General features: G+C 44.3%; 2 protein-coding genes and 1 pseudogene across 2 annotated transcripts in view; 2 read left to right on the forward strand and 1 right to left on the reverse strand.

The window, feature by feature from the left end:
* LOC132864475 (NLR family CARD domain-containing protein 3-like) overlaps nt 1–21,043 on the reverse strand; it is a 1,256,659-nt gene that overhangs the window by 310,378 nt on the left and 925,238 nt on the right. The gene's annotated exons all lie outside the window — the stretch shown is intronic.
* LOC132864481 (cytochrome P450 7A1) lies at nt 714–9,142 on the forward strand. Its single transcript, XM_060897902.1, has 7 exons — nt 714–793; nt 877–1,083; nt 3,074–3,314; nt 3,531–4,135; nt 5,791–5,921; nt 6,013–6,191; nt 8,366–9,142. Exons 2-7 carry the CDS (start codon nt 1,001–1,003, stop codon nt 8,663–8,665), a joined length of 1,539 nt encoding a protein of 512 aa, XP_060753885.1. The 5' UTR covers nt 714–793; nt 877–1,000; the 3' UTR covers nt 8,666–9,142.
* The window catches only part of LOC132864532 (cytochrome P450 7A1-like), a 33,286-nt pseudogene continuing 21,204 nt past the window's right edge, over nt 8,962–21,043 (forward strand).

The raw sequence follows: 21,043 nt of genomic DNA on the forward strand, positions 1-21,043 counted from the left end.
TATTCTGCATATTAATTGAATTTATTGGCTTTTTTTTTAATTGAATAACTTTCCAACCATAGACCTCATTTTATTAGAAATTATCATTATTTATCAGGATAACTACTTTGGGGTGTTGTGAGTTCCAGCTGGATATGGACTCTTAGGGGCCCACTCCACTTTAGGGGTCTGTAGATTTTAATAAAAATGTGTTCGGTGAGTGGCTCCAACACGCAGGCAAACTATTATTATGTACCAAACTTTCATTGGTGAAACATGACAGTTTTTTCTTCAGTGGAGCCTGAATGAAGCTTTGAACAAACTTGGACAGTCCTGGCAACAGGTTCCTCCATGACGTGACTGGTTTTAGAATGGAACAGAATGCCTTTATTGTCACTATACACTTTCTTCCCTCTCTCTGGTCTGAATGATTCATACTCTGTGTTCAGAGTGCCTGAGAAAACCAGGACAGCTTATTCAACCGTGCCTTTCGCCCGTAGTCAGCTGGGATAGGCTCCAGCTTGCCTGCGAACCTGTAGAACAGGATAAAGCAGCTACAGATAATGAGATGAGATGAGATGAGATTTATTTATTAAAACCATGAAAATCATGTACTGTTTTTGCTAAAGGTCTACTCATTTATTCTTCTCTTAATTAAAGAATTCCATGTTTCTTTCCAAAATTATCTCTTTGGATATTTTATGAGTGTAGAAGCCGTTTCTCAACTCAGTAGTGTTACCAAATGGCAGGCTGCTCACCCTCAGGTGGAGGTGTCCATGGACTCTGTTCAAGGCCACACACTAATTTCCCAATGGTATGTATCGGTTTCCTAGAGACCTGAAAAAATGTGTAGATTGTATTTTTTTTCCCAGCCCATGATCGGTTTCTTGCATACAGCAAAGGTTACGTCAAACTGTGCGGTTCACACTGGAGTGTATAAAAGCAGGAGGGAGTGTGTGCAGACTGGATCCACCCAGCCAACTAAATCTGTAGCTCTGAGATTCATTCCACAGCTGCAGACATGGTCATAAGTGTTGCTCTCATCTGGGCCGTTGTTGTGGGACTCTGCTGCTGCCTGTGGCTCATTCTGGGAATCCGCAGGAGGTAAATAAATATTAATTCACGTCATCTAAGATTGGAGATATTTAACATTGTGTCCTCAATACACTGATGATAATGCTGCAAGTTGGGTTTGCATAACATTTATGGTAGCTGAGTGATGCAATCTGAATTTAAGGAAATGCTTCATTTGTAATTCAAGCTGTGAGGATTCTCACTTCCTAAACTGATGAAACTGAATTTGTGTTTTTATAATTTCAGTGTTCCATGTTGGAAGCCTGGATTAGGGATTAGATTTTTTTTAATCACAGTGGAAAAGTCTCAGATACATGCAGAGAAATGCTGTAAAACAAAAATTAAGTACTCAACAATTTCTACATAAAATTAAAAAAAAAAATTACAAAGAGCAGTGAACAGGAAACTAAACAAAGTCAATATTTGGTGTGACAAATACAGTCCTGTCTTCACTTTTTAAAGCTGCATCTGTCGTCTCATGCACACTTTCTGCAGCTTTATAAGGAAACTGGGTGATGTTTTTTGGAGCATCTTTAAAATCCAGGTCTTCTGGAGATGATGTTGCTTTATTTACTGGCATATATTTTAATTTGTGGTTGGAAAAATAATGTTTGGAAACCTAAAGATGTTCTTGGATTGACTCAATAATGCAGATGTCATAAATAAGCATCAAAAACAAAATTCCCCCACAGCAGAAATCTTATGTTATGAGGCATGTTCTTGATTGAATGATTTTTGCTGCATCCTGTTTGCCCAAATATATCATAATTTAAAAAAAAGAAGCAGTGGCTTAGAATTTGAGTATTTCTGACTGACACATCAGATTTAAAATTTTATCACTTACGGATCCTGAAATAAATTTCCACGGTTGTAAAGAGTGATTATATGAGTTACTATATCCTTCCTGGGGCGGCACGGTGGTGTAGTGGTTAGCGCTGTCGCCTCACAGCAAGAAGGTCCTGGGTTCGAACCCCGGGTCCGGCGAGGGCCTTTCTGTGTGGAGTTTGCATGTTCTCCCCGTGTCCGCGTGGGTTTCCTCCGGGTGCTCCGGTTTCCCCCACAGTCCAAAGACATGCAGGTTAGGTTAACTGGTGACTCTAAATTGACTGTAGGTGTGAATGTGAGTGTGAATGGTTGTCTGTGTCTATGTGTCAGCCCTGTGATGACCTGGCGACTTGTCCAGGGTGTACCCCGCCTTTCGCCCGTAGTCAGCTGGGATAGGCTCCAGCTTGCCTGCGACCCTGTAGAAGGATAAAGCGGCTAGAGATAATGAGATGAGATGAGATGAGACTATATCCTTCCTGGCCAAAAAAAACCCCAAATTACTCAAACCAATCTGTTCATTTTCCTCTGACCTCTCATCAACAAGGCGTTTGTTTCCACCCACAGAACTGTCGCTCACTCACTCACTCACTCGATCTTTTTTGTTTTCTGCACCATTCTGTGTAAACTCCAGATACTGTTGTGTGTGAAAACCCCAGGAAATCAGCAGTTTCTGAAATACTCAAACCAGTCCATCTGGATCAAACCAACACCCATACCACAGTGAAAGAAAGTCAAACTTCACTGTGAGATCACAATTTTTCCCATTCTGATGCTTGAACATTGTGAACATGAACTGAAGCTCTTGATTTGTATCTGTATGATTTTGTCAAGGGATTGGCTGGTTAGAGAACTGCACCACCCAGCAGGTGGATGTAGGGGTGTTCCTAATAAAGTAGCCGGCGAGTATAATCTTGCATTTTGAATTTAAGCGGGTGATCTTCAATTAGATTGGGACTGAAATGTGCTTGAGTTCCTGTTGCAAAATTGCAAAACCTGTACAATGGCATCATGGAAAGTGTGTAGTCCTGTACCTGATACTGTAATGGTGATGCAATATTTCAGAATGACTTCATTATTTCTGTTGTAGGTAAAGAAACATATTTAGTTAAATGCAATCCATTTCACCAATCATTTACCGATTTGGCCACTAAAAGCTGAGTTATTAGCTCATTTCAGTTTGTTGTGTGTGTTTCAGACAGCCAGGTGAACCTCCAGTAGAAAATGGCTGGATCCCCTACATGGGTTGTGCGCTTCAGTTTGGCGCCAACCCACTGGAATTCCTCCGTGGCAGACAGAAAAAATATGGTCACATTTTCACATGTAAGATCGCCGGCCAGTATGTTCACTTCCTCTGTGACCCATTCTCTTACCACACTGTTATCCGTCAAGGGAGGCATCTAGACTGGAAAAAATTTCACTTTGCAGCATCTGTCAAGGTAAAAAAAAAAAGTCCCATGCGAAGGAAGACTAACTGAGTGGCACAAATACAGAATGGTCATGTTCAGACATAACAAAATAATGTTTAATAAATCAGGTTTCATGGCATCATTTGCCTTAGACATACATGACATTCTACTTGCAAAATGTAGACAAGAATATAGGACCAGTCTTGTGCAAACATCTGCATCTGATCTGACGATCTGTTCCTGCAGGCATTTGGTCATGAAAGTATGGACCCGAGTCATGGCTACACAACCGAGAACCTTCACCAGACCTTTCTGAAGACGTTGCAAGGCGATGCACTTCCTTCTCTCATTGAAACCATGATGGAGAACCTGCAAAGTGTCATGCTGCAGTCCAACATGCTTAAATCCAGCAGCTCTGAATGGGAAGTGGATGGAATCTTCGCTTTCTGCTACAAAGTGATGTTTGAGTCTGGCTACCTCACGCTGTTCGGAAAGGAGCTGGATGGAGACAAGACTGCTGCACGTCAACAAGCCCAGAAAGCCCTCGTCCTCAGTGCTCTCGAGAACTTCAAGGAGTTCGACAAGATTTTCCCTGCGCTCGTCGCAGGCCTCCCCATCCACGTATTCAAGAGTGGCCACAGTGCACGAGAGAACCTTGCCAAAACCATGCTGCACGAGAACCTCAGCAAGCGCACCAAGATTTCTGACCTCATATTGCTGCGAATGCAGCTCAATGACTCATTATCAACCTTCAACGAGCTGAGCAAAGCCAGGACTCATGTTGCTATCCTGTGGGCCTCACAAGCCAACACCTTACCAGCAACTTTCTGGAGTCTCTTTTACCTGATCAGGTAACATTCCTGCATGAGCTTATTTCCTCCAAGCACAGCAGACACTACTGATAGCAGTCAGAGTTATTTGAAGTCATGGAAACAACATTTTATGGCTCTTGGAAGTGATCTTTACTGTAGTTGTGAAGGTCTACAGAGGAAGGTCTCATTCAGGTTTTATCAAATGGCATCCTTGAGATCGTCAGTTACGGGATACCTTTCCGTTATCTCTAAGCAGAGTAGATAACTGCTAGCAGCGGTCAAGGTTAATTGATGGAACTTGGCAAAGGTCTCGACTGTACCTGGTTATTCAGTGAAGGTCTCATCTATGGCATTAATCATTTAGTGGTATCCCAAATAGCACAAATACATCATCACTCGTATGGTTGCATGTTACAATGTTGATATGAAACTTGTTTTCTGCCTGCAGCTGTCACGTTCATGGACTCAGTCCTTCTTGATAATATGACTTTCCTGGTGTAGTGGTTATCATTGTCACCTCACAGCAAAAAGGTTCCGGGTTCAAACCTCACAGCTGATGGGGCCTTTCTGTGTGGAGTTTGCATGTTCTCCCAGTGTTTGCATGGGTTTCCTCTGGGTGCTCTGGTTTCCCCCACAGTCCAAAGACATGCAGGTTAGGTAAAACACCCAGCCATTGGTGTTGCACAAGCAAGTGCATACTTAATGCTGGTCCCAAGCCCAGATAGACTGGGGAGGGTGGCGTCAGGAAGTGCATCTGGTGTAAAACCTACACCAAATCAAATATGTGGAACAGATCCACTGTGGCAGAAGAAGAAGAATCATATGACTTTCCTGTTTAGAGGCACCCTTAATAGTTCTACACTAGTAGTTATTGCCTGTGAACCTGAGTTCCTCTGAATGGTGCTCTTCACAAGGGCTAAATTGCTCCCCGTATCTTCTCAGTAATGTAGAAGAAAGAAGAAACCTTTATTTGTCACATGCACACTTCAAGCACAGTGAAATTCATCCTCTGCATTTTACCCATCTGAAGTAGTGAACACACACACCCAGAGCAGTGGGCAGCCATACCAGAGTGCCCGGGGAGCAGTCAGGGGTTCGGTACCTTGCTCAAGGGCACCTCAGCCCAAGGCCACCCCACGTCAACCTAACGTATTGTAGACTTGGTCCTAGCAGAAGTCTTCAGTGAAGAGCACCGATTGCGAGGTCCTGTACAATCAAAACTCTCAGGCAAGTGGGGGAGGGGATTCCGCACCAAGGCTGCATGCAGTGTGTTAGCATGAGCATGTAGCCTATAGGAAATGAATAGTGTGTTGGATTAGCACTAAGACCATGTTTTGGAAAATCAAAAATGTTGTCTTGGGCCCCTCTGGGGTGTCACCAATCCATGAGCGAAGTATGGAGTGTGTCCGGCTGTGTTGATTTGCATAGGTGAACAGAGAGACAGACAGCCTTTCTTTAGTAGTATAGATAGAATCCAACAATTCAAGGTGTCCCTTAGCATATGGACGATTTTTTTTTTATATTCTGGTCAGAGTAAAGAAAGGAACTCTTGTTGCATGATGTTGACAATGTTCCTTCACTCTTTCATCTGAGAAACTTGATCAGTACAGCACGCCTTGACCTACAGCTAAACACTTGGTGTCGATTCTGTTCAATTTCTTTACCAACTCTAAAACTGTCTATTTTTTTTAAAGATGTCCAGCAGCAATGAAGGCAGCTACTGAGGAAGTGAAGCACATGTTTGAGAGTTCAAACCAGAAAGTCGATCCTAAAGATCCTCAACTCATCCTAACCAGGGAACAGTTGGATAACATGCCAGTTCTCGGTACCATCCTTAATTAATTTTTTCAAAAAATTCTACATCATATTGTGTAGACAAGTGTGTAATAATCTCCTTATGTTCTCTTCAACCACAGACAGTGTAGTAAAGGAAGCGATGAGGCTGTCCAGTGCCTCTCTGAATGTAAGGGTGGCTAAAGGAGATTTCTTGCTCCAGCTGGACAACAACGAATCGTACCAGATCCGTAAAGATGATCTAATAGCACTGTATCCACAGATGCTCCATTTCGATCCTGAGATCTACGAAGATCCTCTGGTGGGTGCAGAGTGACCTGGTATTGCACTTTGCAAATTTACGAGTGGCAGCATGGTAGTGTAGTGGTTAGCACTGTCGCCTCACAGCAAGAAGGTTCTGGATTCAAGCCCAGTGGCCAACAGGGGCCTTTCTGTGTGGAGTTTGCATGTTCTCCCCGTGTCTGTGTGGGTTTCCTCTGGGTGCTCTGGTTTCCCCCAAAGACATGCAGGTTAGGTTACAGGGGTGCTTGAAAGTTTGTGAACCCTTTAGAATGTTCTATATTTCTGCATAAATATGACCTAAAACATCATCAGATTTTCACACAAGTCCTAAAAATATATAAAGAGAACCCAGTTAAACAAATGAGAAAAAATATAATACTTGGTCATTTATTTATTGAGGAAAATGATCCAATATTACATATCTGTGAGTGGAAAAAGTATGTGAACATTTGCTTTCAGTATCTGGTGTGACCCCCTTGTGCAGCAATAACTGCAACGAAACGTTTCCGGTAACTGTTGATCAGTCCTGCACACCGGCTTGGAGGAATTTTAGCCCGTTCCTCTGTACAGAACAGCTTCAACTCTGGGATGTTGGTGGGTTTCCTCACATGAACTGCTCGCTTCAGGTCCTTCCACAACATTCCAATTGGATTAAGGTCAGGACTTTGACTTGGCCATTGCAAAACATTAACTTTATTCTTCTTTAATCATTCTTTGGTAGAATGACTTGTGTGCTTAGGGTCGTTGTCTTGCTGCATGACCCACCTTCTCTTGAGATTCAGTTCATGGACAGATGTCCTGACATTTTCCTTTAGAATTCGCTGGTATAATTCAGAATTCATTGTTCCATCAATGATGGCAAGCCGTCCTGGCCCAGATGCAGCAAAACAGGCCCAAACCATGATACTGCCACCACCATGTTTCACAGATGGGATAAGGTTCTTATGCTGGAATGCAGTATTTTCCTTTCTCCAAACATAGCGCTTCTCATTTAAACCAAAAAGTTCTATTTTGGTCTCATCCGTCCACAAAACATTTTTTCCAATAGCCTTCTGGCTTGTCCACATGATCTTTAGCAAACTGCAGATGAGCAGCAGTGTTCTTTTTGGAGAGCAGTGGCTTTCTCCTTGCAACCCTGCCATGCACACCATTGTTGTTCAGTGTTCTCCTGATGGTGGACTCATGAACATTAACATTAACCAATGTGAGAGAGGCCTTCAGTTGCTTAGAAGTTACCCTGTGGTCCTTTGTGACCTTGCTGACTATTACACACCTTGCTCTTGGAGTGATCTTTATTGCTCGACCACTCCTGGAGAGGGTAACAATGGTCTTGAATTCGTCCATTTGTACACAATCTGTCTGACTGTGGATTGGTGGAGTCCAAACTCTTTAGAGACGGTTTTGTAACCTTTTCCAGCCTGATGAGCATCAACAGCACTTTTTCTGAGGTCCTCAGAAATCTCCTTTGTTCGTGCCATGATACACTTCCACAAACATGTGTTGTGAAGATCAGACTTTGATAGATCCCTGTTCTTTAAATAAAACAGGGTGCCCACTCACACCTGATTGTCATCCCACTGATTGAAAACACCTGACTCTAATTTCACCTTCAAATTAACTGCTAATCCTTGAGGTTCACATACTTTTGCCACTCACAGATATGTAATATTGGATCATTTTCCTCAATAAATAAATCACCAAGTCTAATATTTTGTCTCATTTGTTTAACTGGGTTCTCTTTATCTACTTTTAGGACTTGTGTGAAAATCTGATGATGTTTTAGGTCATATTTATGCAGAAATATAGAAAATTCTAAAGGGTTCACAAACTTTCAAGCACCACTGTAATTGGTGGCTCTAAATTGACCATAGGTGTGAATGCGAATGTGAATGGTTGTTTGCCTCTATGTGTCAGCCCTATGATGATCTGGTGTCTTGTCCAAGGTGTACCCCGCCTCTTGCCCATAGTCAGCTGGGATAGGCTCCAGTTCACCCATGACCCTGTACAGGATAAGCGATTACGGATAATGGATGGATGCAAATTTACAAGTGCTTTTTTATGCCAGTCCTGACAGTAACACGTTTGTTAATGTTTCTATCATTTTATTGTTCACACCCAAGCTACACTTAATTGAGATACATGGATACCACATCCATGTAATGTTTAACTGATGTTACTCTTCTTCCCTTGCAGATGTACAAGTACGACAGATACTTGGATGAAAACGGACAGGAAAAGACGTGTTTTTACCGAGGAGGACGTAGACTGCGGTATTACTACATGCCTTTCGGCTCCGGAGTCACCAAATGTCCTGGAAGATTTTTCGCTGTTCATGAGATTAAACAGTTCCTGTCTCTGATGCTGTCCTACTTTGACATGGAGCTTCTGGATTCTGAAGTAAAAGTTCCTCCTCTGGATCAGTCACGTGCAGGCCTCGGTATTTTACAGCCCACGTATGATGTCGACTTTAAATACCGCCTCAAAAAGCAATAGGAGCTTAACGTTCTGTTCATATTTATTGTAAATAGTGTATATTATTTTTCTTACACATGAGGAGATGCCGTCACTGGCAAACTGTTGTTTTTAATAGTTAAATGTGTAACGTGTACAATATTAGAAATATCATAAGTTCAAAACATTCAACATGTTTTTGTGGCCAAACCAGTATTAAAGATTCTCGCAGATGAAGTGATCCTCACCATGTCCTTATTAACATTCCACTGAGAGAGCAATGAAATATAAGTTATAAATTAATATTGTGCTGATTTCAAGCATTTCTTTTTGTAATGATGATAAATGATCATGATGACACTTCAATGCTGTGTAAGGTGTCTCTGCTGGCTGGTATCAGTGATCTTTACTGCTTGCTGAGCCAAGAGTTTCTATACATAATGAAAGACTGAGTAAAAAACACTACTGTATGGTGTATAATGAGAAATTCGAAGCAGAATTGTTTGTGAAAATTTTGGTCGGCTATAATTTTCACAATTGTTGTTTTGAAAATTCAATTAAAACTTTTTTTTAATAGAATAACATGCTTGTTTTTGTCTTGAAACTTTTTTTTAACTACTAGTTCTACACTCTCAGAAAATAAAAAGTACATTACTGTACCTTTAGGGGTACACCAGCTTGTCACTGGGGCAGGACCCACAAAGGTACTCATTTGTTCCCTTTATATAGTGTTTGGAAACATAATAATAATAATAATAAGTTAAATTTATAAAGAGCCTTTCTCAATACACAAGGTCGCTTATAAGGAAAGGGGGGGGAGAAAAAAAGTCCACCAAATAAAGGTTAGGATGTCATTCTAGTGGTGTAGCAGCCTCAGTCCCACCAAAAGTTGCACAAAAACAAGTCCCACACCACCTGCACAGCCGCCGCAACGATGCCGGGCAACACCGCAAGGAACACCGCACCATAGATCCACAAAGTGAGCACAGAAGCACTGCCGTGCAGAGCACTGGTATGTCCCAAACTGCCTGCACAGCCGGCATGACGCCACTGGGCAGCATTGCTCAGAACACCACACCAAGCACAGAAGCACCACCGCACAGAGTGCTGGACAACCCCAATGTTAAAATAAGCAATGAGCTCACTGCAGTCCATAGCAAGGAGCACAGGCATCACCCACGGCAACCGACAGTTTTGGGAACCGACGTCCAAAACTGGGTCTGGAGTTACACCACAACTGGCAGACAAAACACTCAAATAAAAACAAAAAACAAACATCAAACTCCACAAACACAAAAAAGAAAAACAAAAGCTCCGGTGAGATACGGCAGCCAGAATGCACGTGGTGTACTCTCAACCGGAAACGGAAAAGGACCTTTTTAGCCCTATAAAGGTACACCTAGTTACCTTGAGGTCCAATAATGTGCCCTAGGGAGGGTATACTAGTGTAGATTGTACCTTGAGGAACAGAAATGGACTCCTACTGTACCCCTGTTTCTAACAGTGTAGAATATTATATCGACAGGGGAAGCCATGGCCTAATGGTTATAGAAGGCCACCCTCACCCCTACAGTTACCTGGATTGCTTTAAGAAAACAGTTACACTATTTACAACCTAAGCACTTTACCCTCCCTCAAAATCCAACCCCTCATCATAGTTCATGTGGGAGTGGCAAAAGCCCAGGATTGCCTCATCAGGCTATACCGTCGGTTGAAAGACTTTCCCCCTGCTCAGGCCTATCTCGTGGATGACAGGGAGAGGATGCACACAGCTTGTGAGCTGGCATGCAGGTCCCTTTCCATGGCACAGTCTAAGATGAAAAAAAAAACAAATATGATAAGAAAGCTCTCAGTTGCCATTTCGAGCCAGGTGACCATGTTTTAGTCTTATTGCCTGTTGTTGGTTCCAGTCTCCAAGCAAAGTTCTGTGGCCCCTATAAGGTTGAGTGAAGATTGAATGACACAGATTGTCATTAGAACACTGGAGAGGAGGAAAAAGTCCCGTGTGCATCATGCCTATATATTGAAACGATACCTTGTTTGTGCCCCTCCTAGAACTGCCACCTTATTGTGGTGGAGGGGTTTGTGTGCTTGAATGATCCTAGGAGCTATGTTGTCGGGGGCATTATGCCCCTGTAAGGGTTTCCCAAGGCAGACAGGTCCTAGGTGACAGGCCAGACCAAGAGCAGTTCACCAAAAAAAAAAAACCCTATGGAGAAAAAAATCCAGGACCGTGACGTCGCCCGGTAGGACGCAGCCGGGGCCCCACCCTGGAGCCAGGCCCGGGGTTGGGGCTCGTATGCGAGCGCTTGGTGGCCGGGCCTTTGCCCATGGGGCCCGGCCGGGCTCAGCCCAAAGAGGTGACGTGGGCCCGACCTCCTGTGGGTTCACCACCCACAGAGGTAGCAGTAGGGGTTTGGTGCAATGTGGATTGGGTGGCAGTCGAAGGCAGGGGCCTCGACGACCTGATCCCCGGACACAGCGGCTGGCTGTTGGGACATGGAATGTCACTTCGCTGGGGGGAAAGGAGCCTGAGCTTGTGCGGGAGGTTGAGAGGTACCGGCTAGAGATAGTCGGGCTCACCTCCACACATAGCTTGGGCTCTGGAACCCAGCTCCTCGAGAGGGGCTGGACTTTCCACTTCTCTGGAGTCGCCCGTGGTGAGCGGCGGCGGGCTGGTGTGGGCTTGCTTATAGCTCCCCAGCTCAGCCGCCATGTGTTGGAGTTTACCCCAGTGAACGAGAGGGTCGCCTCTCTGCGCCTTCGGATTGGGGAGAGGGCTCTTGCTGTTGTTTGTGCCTACGGGCCAAATAGCAGTATAGAGTATCCGGCCTTCTTGGAGTCCCTGGGAGAGGTACTGAGGGGTGCTCAGACTGGGGACTCCATTGTGCTACTGGGGGACTTCAATGCTCACGGGGGCGACGACAGTGACACCTGGAGGGGCGTGGTTGGGAGGAACGGCCTCCCCGATCTGAACCCGAGTGGTGTTTGTTATTGGACTTCTGTGCTAGTCACGGTTTGTCCATAACGAACACCATGTTCGAGCATAGGGGTGTCCATAAGTGCACGTGGCACCAGGACACCTTAGGTCGGAGGTCGATGATCGACTTTGTAGTCGTTTCATCTGATCTCCGGCCCTATGTCTTGGACACTCGGGTGAAGAGAGGGGCTGAGCTGTCAACTGATCACCACCTGGTGGTGAGTTGGATCCGCTGGCGGAGGAGGAAGCTGGACAGACCTGGCAGGCCTAAACGTATGGTGAGGGTCTGCTGGGAACGTCTGGCCGAGCACTCTGTTGGGGAGGTCTTTAACTCCCACCTCCGGGAGAGCTTTTCCCAGCTTCCAAGGGAGGCGGGGGACATTGAGTCTGAGTGGACCATGTTCTCTACCTCCATTGTGGATGCAGCTGTTCAGAGCTGTGGCCGCAAGGTCTCCGGTGCCTGTCGTGGCGGCAATCCCCGAACCCGGTGGTGGACACCGGAAGTAAGGGATGCCGTCAAGCTGAAGAAGGAGTCCTATAGGGCCATGTTGACCTCCGGGACTCCTGAGGCAGCCGACGGGTTTCAGCAGGCCAGGCGTGCTGCAGCTCGGGCAGTTGCGGAGGCAAAAACTCGGAACTGGGAGGAGTTCGGGGAGGCCATGGAGAAGGACTATCGGTCGGCCTCGAAGAAATTCTGGCAAACCGTCCGGCGCCTCAGGAGGGGGAAGCAGTACTCTGCCAACACTGTTTACAGTGCGGGTGGGGAGCTGTTGACCTCGACTGGGGACATTGTCGGGCGGTGGAAGGAATACTTTGAGGATCTCCTCAATCCCACCGTCATGTCTTCCACTGAGGAGACTGAGGCTGATGACTCAGAGGTGGACTCGTCCATTACCCAAGCCGAAGTCACTGAGGTGGTTTGCAAGCTCCTCGGTGGCAAGGCACCGGGGGTGGATGAGATCCGCCCTGAGTATCTCAAGTCTCTGGATGTTGTGGGGCTGTCTTGGTTGACACGCCTCTGCAACATCGCGTGGCGGTCGGGGACAGTGCCTCTGGAGTGGCAGACTGGGGTGGTGGTCCATCTTTTTAAGAAAGGGGACCGGAGAGTGTGCTCCAATTATAGGGGAATCACACTTCTCAGCCTCCCAGGGAAAGTTTACTCCAGGGTACTGGAGAGGAGAATTCGACCAATAGTCGAACCTCGGATCCAGGAGGAACAATGCGGTTTTCGTCCTGGTCGCGGAACACTGGACCAGCTCTATACCCTTCATAGGGTGCTCGAGGGTTCATGGGAGTTTGCCCAACCAGTCCACATGTGCTTTGTGGATCTGGAGAAGGCATTCGACCGTGTCCCCTGTGGTATTCTGTGGGGGGTGCTTCGGGAGTATGGGGTTCGGGGCTCTTTGCTAAGGGCTGTCCGGTCCCTGTACAAACGGAGCAGGAGTCTGGTTCGCATTGCCGGCAGTAAGTCAGACCTGTTCCCAGTGCATGTTGGACTCCGGCAGGGCTGCCCTTTGTCACCGGTTCTGTTCATAATTTTTATGGACAGAATTTCTAGGCGCAGCCAGGGGCCGGAAGGAATCCTGTTTGGGAACCACAGGATTTCATCTCTGCTTTTTGCGGATGATGTTGTCCTGTGGGCGGCACGGTGGTGTAGTGGTTAGCGCTGTCGCCTCACAGCAAGAAGGTCCTGGGTTCGAACCCCGGGTCCGGCGAGGGCCTTTCTGTGTGGAGTTTGCATGTTCTCCCCGTGTCCGCGTGGGTTTCCTCCGGGTGCTCCGGTTTCCCCCACAGTCCAAAGACATGCAGGTTAGGTTAACTGGTGACTCTAAATTGACCGTAGGTGTGAATGTGAGCGTGAATGGTTGTCTGTGTCTATGTGTCAGCCCTGTGATGACCTGGCGACTTGTCCAGGGTGTACCCCGCCTTTCGCCCGTAGTCAGCTGGGATAGGCTCCAGCTTGCCTGCGACCCTGTAGAAGGATAAAGCGGCTAGAGATAATGAGATGAGATGTTGTCCTGTTGGCTTCTTCAAACCAGGACCTTCAGCATGCACTGGGGCGGTTTGCAGTCAAGTGTGGAGCGGCTGGGATGAGAATCAGCACCTCCAAGTCCGAGGCCATGGTTCTCGACTGGAAAAGGGTGGCTTGCCCTCTCCAGGTTGGTGGAGAAGTCCTGCCTCAAGTGGAGAAGTTTAAGTATCTCGGGATCTTGTTCACGAGTGAGGGAAGGATGGAGCGTGAGATCGACAGGCGGATCGGTGCAGCGTCCGCAGTGATGCGGTCGCTTTACCGGTCCGTCGTGGTGAAGAAGGAGCTGAGCCAAAAGGCGAAGCTCTCAATTTACTGGTCGATCTACGTTCCGACTCTCACCTATGGTCATGAGCTTTGGGTAATGACAGAAAGAACAAGATCGCGGATACAAGCGGCTGAAATGAGTTTCCTTCGCAGGGTGGCTGGGCGCTCCCTTAGAGATAGGGTGAGAAGCACAGTCACTTGGGAGGAGCTCGGAGTAGAGCCGCTGCTCCTCCACATCGAGAGGAACCAGCTGAGGTGGCTCGGGCATCTTTTTCGGATGCCTCCTGGACGCCTCCCTGGGGAGGTTTTCCAGGCATGTCCCCCCGGGAGGAGGCCCCGGGGAAGACCCAGGACACGCTGGAGGGACTATGTCTCTCGGCTGGCCTGGGAACGCCTCGGTGTTCTTCCCGAGGAGCTGGCCGAGGTGTCTGGGGAAAGGGAAGTTTGGGCTTCCATGCTTAGACTGCTGCCTCCGCGACCCGGTCCCGGATAAGCGGAAGAAGACGAGACGAGACGAGACCTTGTTTGTGTTAACTCCGGTGAGCCATCTGTGACTTCTGTGCCAGGCCTCATTCCTGTAATGACTGTGGTGTCACCTGCTTACAGTCCCACGGAGGACAGGTTGTGTGACAACCCTTGTTTTAATTCTGTGTGCACGCTCAGAAAATTCTAAAATTCTGGAAAACCTGGAAGAACATTTGTCTTATTTGTCAGAGCCTGCCAAAAGTGATATTTGCCACGTCATTAGTTGCCGCACAGTGCTGTTTGGTGATAAGCCAAACTTCATCAGTCTGAGGTTAATAGGAGTAACTTTATAAAGGTGTTTAAATTAGTGAAGGCGATGTCCGATGCCCATGTGGGTTTCCTCCGGGTGCTCCAGTTTCCCCCACAGTCCAAAGACATGCAGGTTAGGTTAATTGGTGACTCTAAATTGACCGTAGGTGTGAATGTGAGTGTGAATGGTTGTCTGTGTCTATGTGTCAGCCCCGTGATGACCTGGCGACTTGTCCAGGGTGTACCCTGCCTTTTGCCCGTAGTCAGCTGGGATAGGCTCTAGCTTGCCTGCGACCCTGTAGAACAGGATAAAGCAGCTAGAGATAATGAGATGAGATGAGATGAGATGTCCGATGCTGTAGTATGCTCTGGCCCCATCCCAATGCGATGTAGTGATATAGCTTACAGCAGGTTATGGTCACTGAACTGCTGGTTGTCCAGGTGGTGCTCTGAAAACAGTGTGGGCTTTATAGATAATTGGGCTAATTTTGAGGGCACTGCTGGCCTGTTAGGGCGGGATGAGCTATTTAACATGGTGTCCTCAATACACTGATGATGATGCTGCAAGATGGGTTTGCATAACATTTAGCTGAGTGATGCAATCTGAATTTAAGGAAATGCTTCATTTGTAATTCAAGCTGTGAGGATTCTCACTTCCTAAACTGATGAAACTGAATTTGTGTTTTTATAATTTCAGTGTTCCATGTTGGAAGCCTGGATTAGGGATTAGATTTTTATTTTTTTTTTAATCACAGTGGAAAAGTCTCAGACACATGCAAGGCAAGGCAAGGCAAGGCAAGTTTATTTCTATAGCACATTTCATACACAGTGGCAGTTCAATGTGCTTTATAGAAGTAAAAGCAAAACAGGAAACAATAGAAAATAAAATTACATAAAATAAATGGGGAAGAAAATTAATAAGAATTAAACAATAGTAGAAATAAAATAATAAAATGAGATAAAAATTCAATTAAAAAAAACAGCAGAATAAAATAGAATAAAAGTTAAGTAAAAATTTAAAACATGGAGAGACTGTAAAAGTAAAGAGTTTAAAACATGTAGAGATGACAATATTAATAATTTAGCAGAAAGCATCTGAAAACAGCTTGGTCTTTAACCTAGATTTGAAGCTGCCAACAGCAGCAGCATTTTTAATGTCCTCTGGCAGTTGGTTCCATAGCTGCACTGCATAGTAGCTAAAAGCTGCTTCACCACACTTTGTTTTAACAACTGGTTTTAACAGTACATTTTTCTGCTGCGATCTGGTAGATCTGATTGGGTTAGGCCGCTGCAACATATCAGAGAGGTAATTGGGCCCTGTACCATTTAGAGATTTGTACACCAGCAGCAATACTTTAAAGTCAATTCTGTAGCTTACTGGAAGCCAGTGAAGGGACCTTAGAATTGGAGTAATGTGCTCTGTTCTTTTTGTTCGCGTGAGAACCCTCGCCGCTGCATTTTGAACCAGCTGAAGTCATTTGACGGTTTTTTTTTGGCAGGCCTGTGAAAAGGCCATTGCAGTAATCAACCCTACTAGAGATGAAGGCATGTATTAGTTTTTCCAGATCATTTTTTGACATAAGTCCTCTTAGTTTGGAAATGTTTTTTAGGTGATAAAATGTCATTTTAGTGATTGCTTTCATGTGCCTGTCAAGTTTAGCTCGCTGTCAATGAAAACACCAAGATTTTTAACCATTTCTTTTGTTTTAATCCCCTTTGTGTCAAGAATAGTGGTAATCCTGAGTCTTTCATCTTTTTTTCCAAATAGAATTACTTCTGTTTTATCTGTGTTCAGCTGAAGAAAATTTTGTGACATCCAGCTGTTGATTTAATCGATACACTGGTAGAGACATTCAAGGGGGGCATAATCATTAGGTGATAGAGCAAGATAAATTTGGGTGTCATCTGCATAGCAGTGATATAAAATTGAATTGTTCTTGATAATTTGCCCAAGTGGGAGCATATAAAGATTGAATAGTAATGGTCCAAGAATCGACCCCTGGGGGACACCACAGGTCAAGGATATTGACATTGAGGTACAATTTACCATGGTAACAAAGAAGCTTCTATCTTTTAAGTATGATTTTAACCAATTGATAACTTTACCAGTCAACCCAACCCAATGTTCAAGTCGATATAGCAGTATGTTGTGATCAACAGTATCAAAAGCTGCACTGAGGTCCAGTAACACCAGGACCGATGTTTTGCCTGCATCAGTATTAAGATGTATGTCATTTATAACTTTAATCAGCGCTGTTTCAGTGCTATGATTGGCACAAAATCCTGATTGAAAGTTATCAAAACAGCTGTTTGATATCAAGAAGGCAGTTAATTTATTGAAGACAATTTTTTCAAGGATTTTCCCGATGAATGGTAAATTTGATATTGGCCTGTAGTTATTTAATACTGAAGCATCCAGATTATTCTTTTTAAGTAGGGGCTTTACAACGGCTTTTTTCAAGGACACAGGAACAACGCCAGTCTCTAGGGATGTATTTATGATTTGAAGCACATCTGTAATTATAAGACGTAGAACAGACTTAAAAAAGTTGGTGGGCAGAATGTCCAATTCAGATGTTGAGGAACTGAGATTTTGTACAGTTTTTTCAAGAGTCTCATAATCAATTAAACAAAATTCTGACATTGTGTTGAAGTTGTCTATCTGTGTCACTGGTGATTGCAGTTTTTCAATTATTTGCAACTGAGATATATTATGAGCAATATTATGTCGTATTTGATCAATTTTACCTTTAAAGAAGGATGCAAACTCATTGCATTTATTAACTGAGAGAAGTTCAGGTGCTAATTGTGGTGGGGAATTTGTTAGCTTCTCTACTGTTGAAAATAGCACACGGGCATTGTTCATATTCCTGTTGATGATGTTGGAGAAGAAAGACTGTCTTGCTTTACGAATTTCATAATTATATTTACAAAGCGTCTCTTTATGGATTTGATAATGGATGTGAAGTTTAGTTTTGCGCCATTTTCTTTCAGTCTTTCTACATTCTCTCTTTAACAGTTTAACAGCTGGGCATTGCTTCCATGGTGCTTTCTGCTTATCATTGACTCTTTTGATTTTGAATGGAGCAATATCATCCATAATTTGGGTCATATTTAAATTAAAAATTTCCAGTAAATCATCTACAGAGTCTGACATTTTGGTTGAGATCCGAGAGAGAGCTTGCTCAAAGAGAACACATGTGTTGTCGTTTATGACTCTCCTACCCATAGTCATTGAGCTATTCTGAATGTGAGGAGACATAGAAACATCAGAGAAAACACAAAAATGATCAGATAAGGCCAGGTCAACAACAGTAGTAGAAACAGTAAGACCCTTTGTGACGACAAGGTCAAGGGTATGACCACGAGAGTGGGTCGGCCCCTGTACATGTTGTACTAGGTTGAAGTTGCCAATAAGTGCAAGTAGTTCATTGGCATAAGTGTTTTCAGGATTATCTACATGCAAATTAAAATCCCCAGATATAATAAGACAGTCAGACTCTAAGCAAATGACTGACAACAGTTCACCAAACTCTTCCAGGAAAACTTTGGCTGAATGTCACGGAGGCCTGTAAATAGTTAATAATAATATGTTATGAGAGCATGTAACAAGTGCACATAAGTGTTCAAAGGATGTAAAATCACCAAGTGAGGATTGTTTACATTGAAAAGAGAATTTGAATATATTTGCGATCCCTCCACCTTTCCCCTGTTGGGTAACATTCATAAAATTTAAATTTGGGGGAGTTGCTTCAATAAGGGTGGTAGCACTATTTGCTTGATCCAGCCAAGTTTCAGTTAGAAGCAAAAAATCAAGATTATGTTTGCAGATAAGATCATTAATTAAAAATGACTTGTTTGAAAGTGATCTAACATTCAGAAGAGCTAGCTTTACAGAAAGTCTAGAAGTAATATCTGCTTGGGCACTCTGATGTTGTTTTGAAACAGGAAGGAGACTAGACTGGTTTACCCCCTGGGTTAAATATGCTCTATGTTTTCTATTTCTTATCAACACAGGAATAGAGAATGGCATAGGCATACTGGGTCCCAGCTTGTTTTCAAAACTACACCCAATGCAGGGACCCCTAGCACATCATACTAGACTTTCTTTATGTTCCATTTTGTTTGAGATTGAGAGGATTGGAGATGTCATGTATCTTTTAGATGGTGAAAAAGATTGGTAGCCAGCTGAAAGTCCTGGGTGAACACAGTTCAGTCTGTTGGTTGATTTTTGATGAACTGGGTACACAGCTTGTCGCGACAGATTTGGGCTGGAAAAAGAGAGTGTAGCCATTGGCAGCAGTTTTTGCATACTATTAGGGAAATCCATGCAAGGGGGAGACGGAGATGGTACGATAAAATCAGAAGAGCGAGACTTTGGTGAAGCCTTTGTAAGTGTCTCCATGACTGTCTCTGTGGTGACTGTCTCACTGATTGTCTCTGTGATAGTTGCATGGGGTCGAGAAGTGGACGAAGCAACCTTGACATGGTTATCTTTAGTCAGGTCCTTAATCTGGATGGAATCGCATGATAAAATCGCATGCTCACATTCTCCGTGTGATTGTTGTTGTCCTTGGCAGTCTGTCCCAGATGGTTCTTGGCAGTCTGCTCCAGATGGCTGTGTGTCCTTGGTGAAGACTTGCATAGATGATTGTTTTGGCATTGCAGAGGTATTGTTTATGTTTGTAACTAGGTCAGTCTGTGACATCTTATCAACTGTTCTCTTCAATGTTGACTGAGAGAAAATTGCAAGTCTATAATGATCTGCTAAAACTTTGGTCCCAATCCAGCTGAGTTCAGTGCTGTTTGGCTTGAAGAATTCTCTGCGATTCCAGAAATGGTTAAAATTGTCTATAAAGTTCATACCAGATGAAAAACAAGTTTTTCCAAGCCAGGTGTTAAGACTGAAAAGTCGACTAAATGCAAAGCTTCCCCTTGCAGGGAGTGGGCCACTGATAAAAGATTGTATTCCAGTCTTATAGAGATGAGAAAAGAGTTTCTTGAAGTCCTCTTGGACAAACAGCTGTTCTCTGAAAACATCATTTGCTCCCACATGCACAACAATACGTTTGATAGTTTTATGCTCGGCGGCACGGTGGTGTAGTGGTTAGCGCTGTCGCCTCACAGCAAGAAGGTCTTGGGTTCAAGCCCCGGGGCCGGCGAGGACCTTTCTGTGTGGAGTTTGCATGTTCTCCCCGTGTCCGCGTGGGTTTCCTCCGGGTGCTCCGGTTTCCCCCACAGTCCAAAGACATGCAGGTTAGGTTAACTGGTGACTCTAAATTGACCGTAGGTGTGAATGTGAGTGTGAATGGTTGTCTGTGTCTATGTGTCAGCCCTGTGATGACCTGGCGACTTGTCCAGGGTGAACCCCGCCTTTCGCCTGTAGTCAGCTGGGATAGGCTCCAGCTTGCCTGCGACCCTGTAGAAGGATAAAGCGGCTAGAGATAATGAGATGAGTTTTATGCTCGGACATGAGTTTCAAAATGCTGTCTTTGGTGTCAGAGATGGATGCATTTGGAAGGCAGCAAATAATCATTCCATGCCCTTTTAAATGTCTTACAGTGTAATCACCAAGAACAAGGGTTGTGGGATCAGGTGGTGTTATGAGCTGCTTTTTGCCTCTTCCCACAGCTCTTCGGTTGTGATGCAATTTCTTTTTACGATGTGTTTGTCCGCCTGAAAATTCCGCTTCCACATCCCTGAGGCATTCAAATTTGTTCTGAAGCCTTATGGGCTGTGGATTTTCCATAGGATTGTAAATCCTATTGTAATTTGTAGACCTAGCTCTATTTCTGATAGCATGGCTGTGGAGCATGGGTCGCATAGTATCAGAACAAGCTGGTGTTGCGGTACTAACTCTTCTGTTTTTATTTTCATCTGTACTCACATTTTGCCCTGTTAGATCGATGAATTCATCCACTCGATCTGCAATGTCATCGGCTTGTCGGGGTACATTCTCTGCATTCTCAGCCACTGTTTCTGTACTCCTTTCCTGAGATATTGCTCTTAATTCATCAGTCTTTGGCAGAGCATCAATCTTTGATTCCAGGATAGAAATCCTCTGTTCTAGTTCTGTGCATTTTCTGCAGGATCTCCTGGATTTTTTGCCCCCTGGCATTTTGTTTTAAAAGCTAACTTATCTTATAAAGATGAAAAATAAAATGAAAAAATAGTGGAAATTAAATTAAAATTAAAAGCTTATAAAGATGAAAAATAAAATGAAAAAGTAGTGGAAATTAAATGAGAAAGTAAAGTAAAATAAAGATCAAGCAGGAGCAAAGCAGGAGCAAAGCAAAGAGAGAAATGCTGTAAAGCAAAAATTAAGTACTCAACAATTTCTACATAAAAAAAAAAAATAATAACTACAGAG

This window comes from Neoarius graeffei, chromosome 17, assembly GCF_027579695.1.
Source record: "Neoarius graeffei isolate fNeoGra1 chromosome 17, fNeoGra1.pri, whole genome shotgun sequence".
Lineage (NCBI taxonomy): Eukaryota > Metazoa > Chordata > Actinopteri > Siluriformes > Ariidae > Neoarius > Neoarius graeffei.

Bases quoted from the DNA above. Each gene is read 5' to 3' on its own strand.
- LOC132864481 (XM_060897902.1), top strand. From the start codon at position 1,001: ATGGTCATAAGTGTTGCTCTCATCTGGGCCGTTGTTGTGGGACTCTGC. The intron at 3,315-3,530 runs GTAAAAAAAAAA...CTGTTCCTGCAG, and splicing joins ACTTTGCAGCATCTGTCAAG to GCATTTGGTCATGAAAGTAT. The intron at 4,136-5,790 runs GTAACATTCCTG...TTTTTTTTAAAG, and splicing joins AGTCTCTTTTACCTGATCAG to ATGTCCAGCAGCAATGAAGG.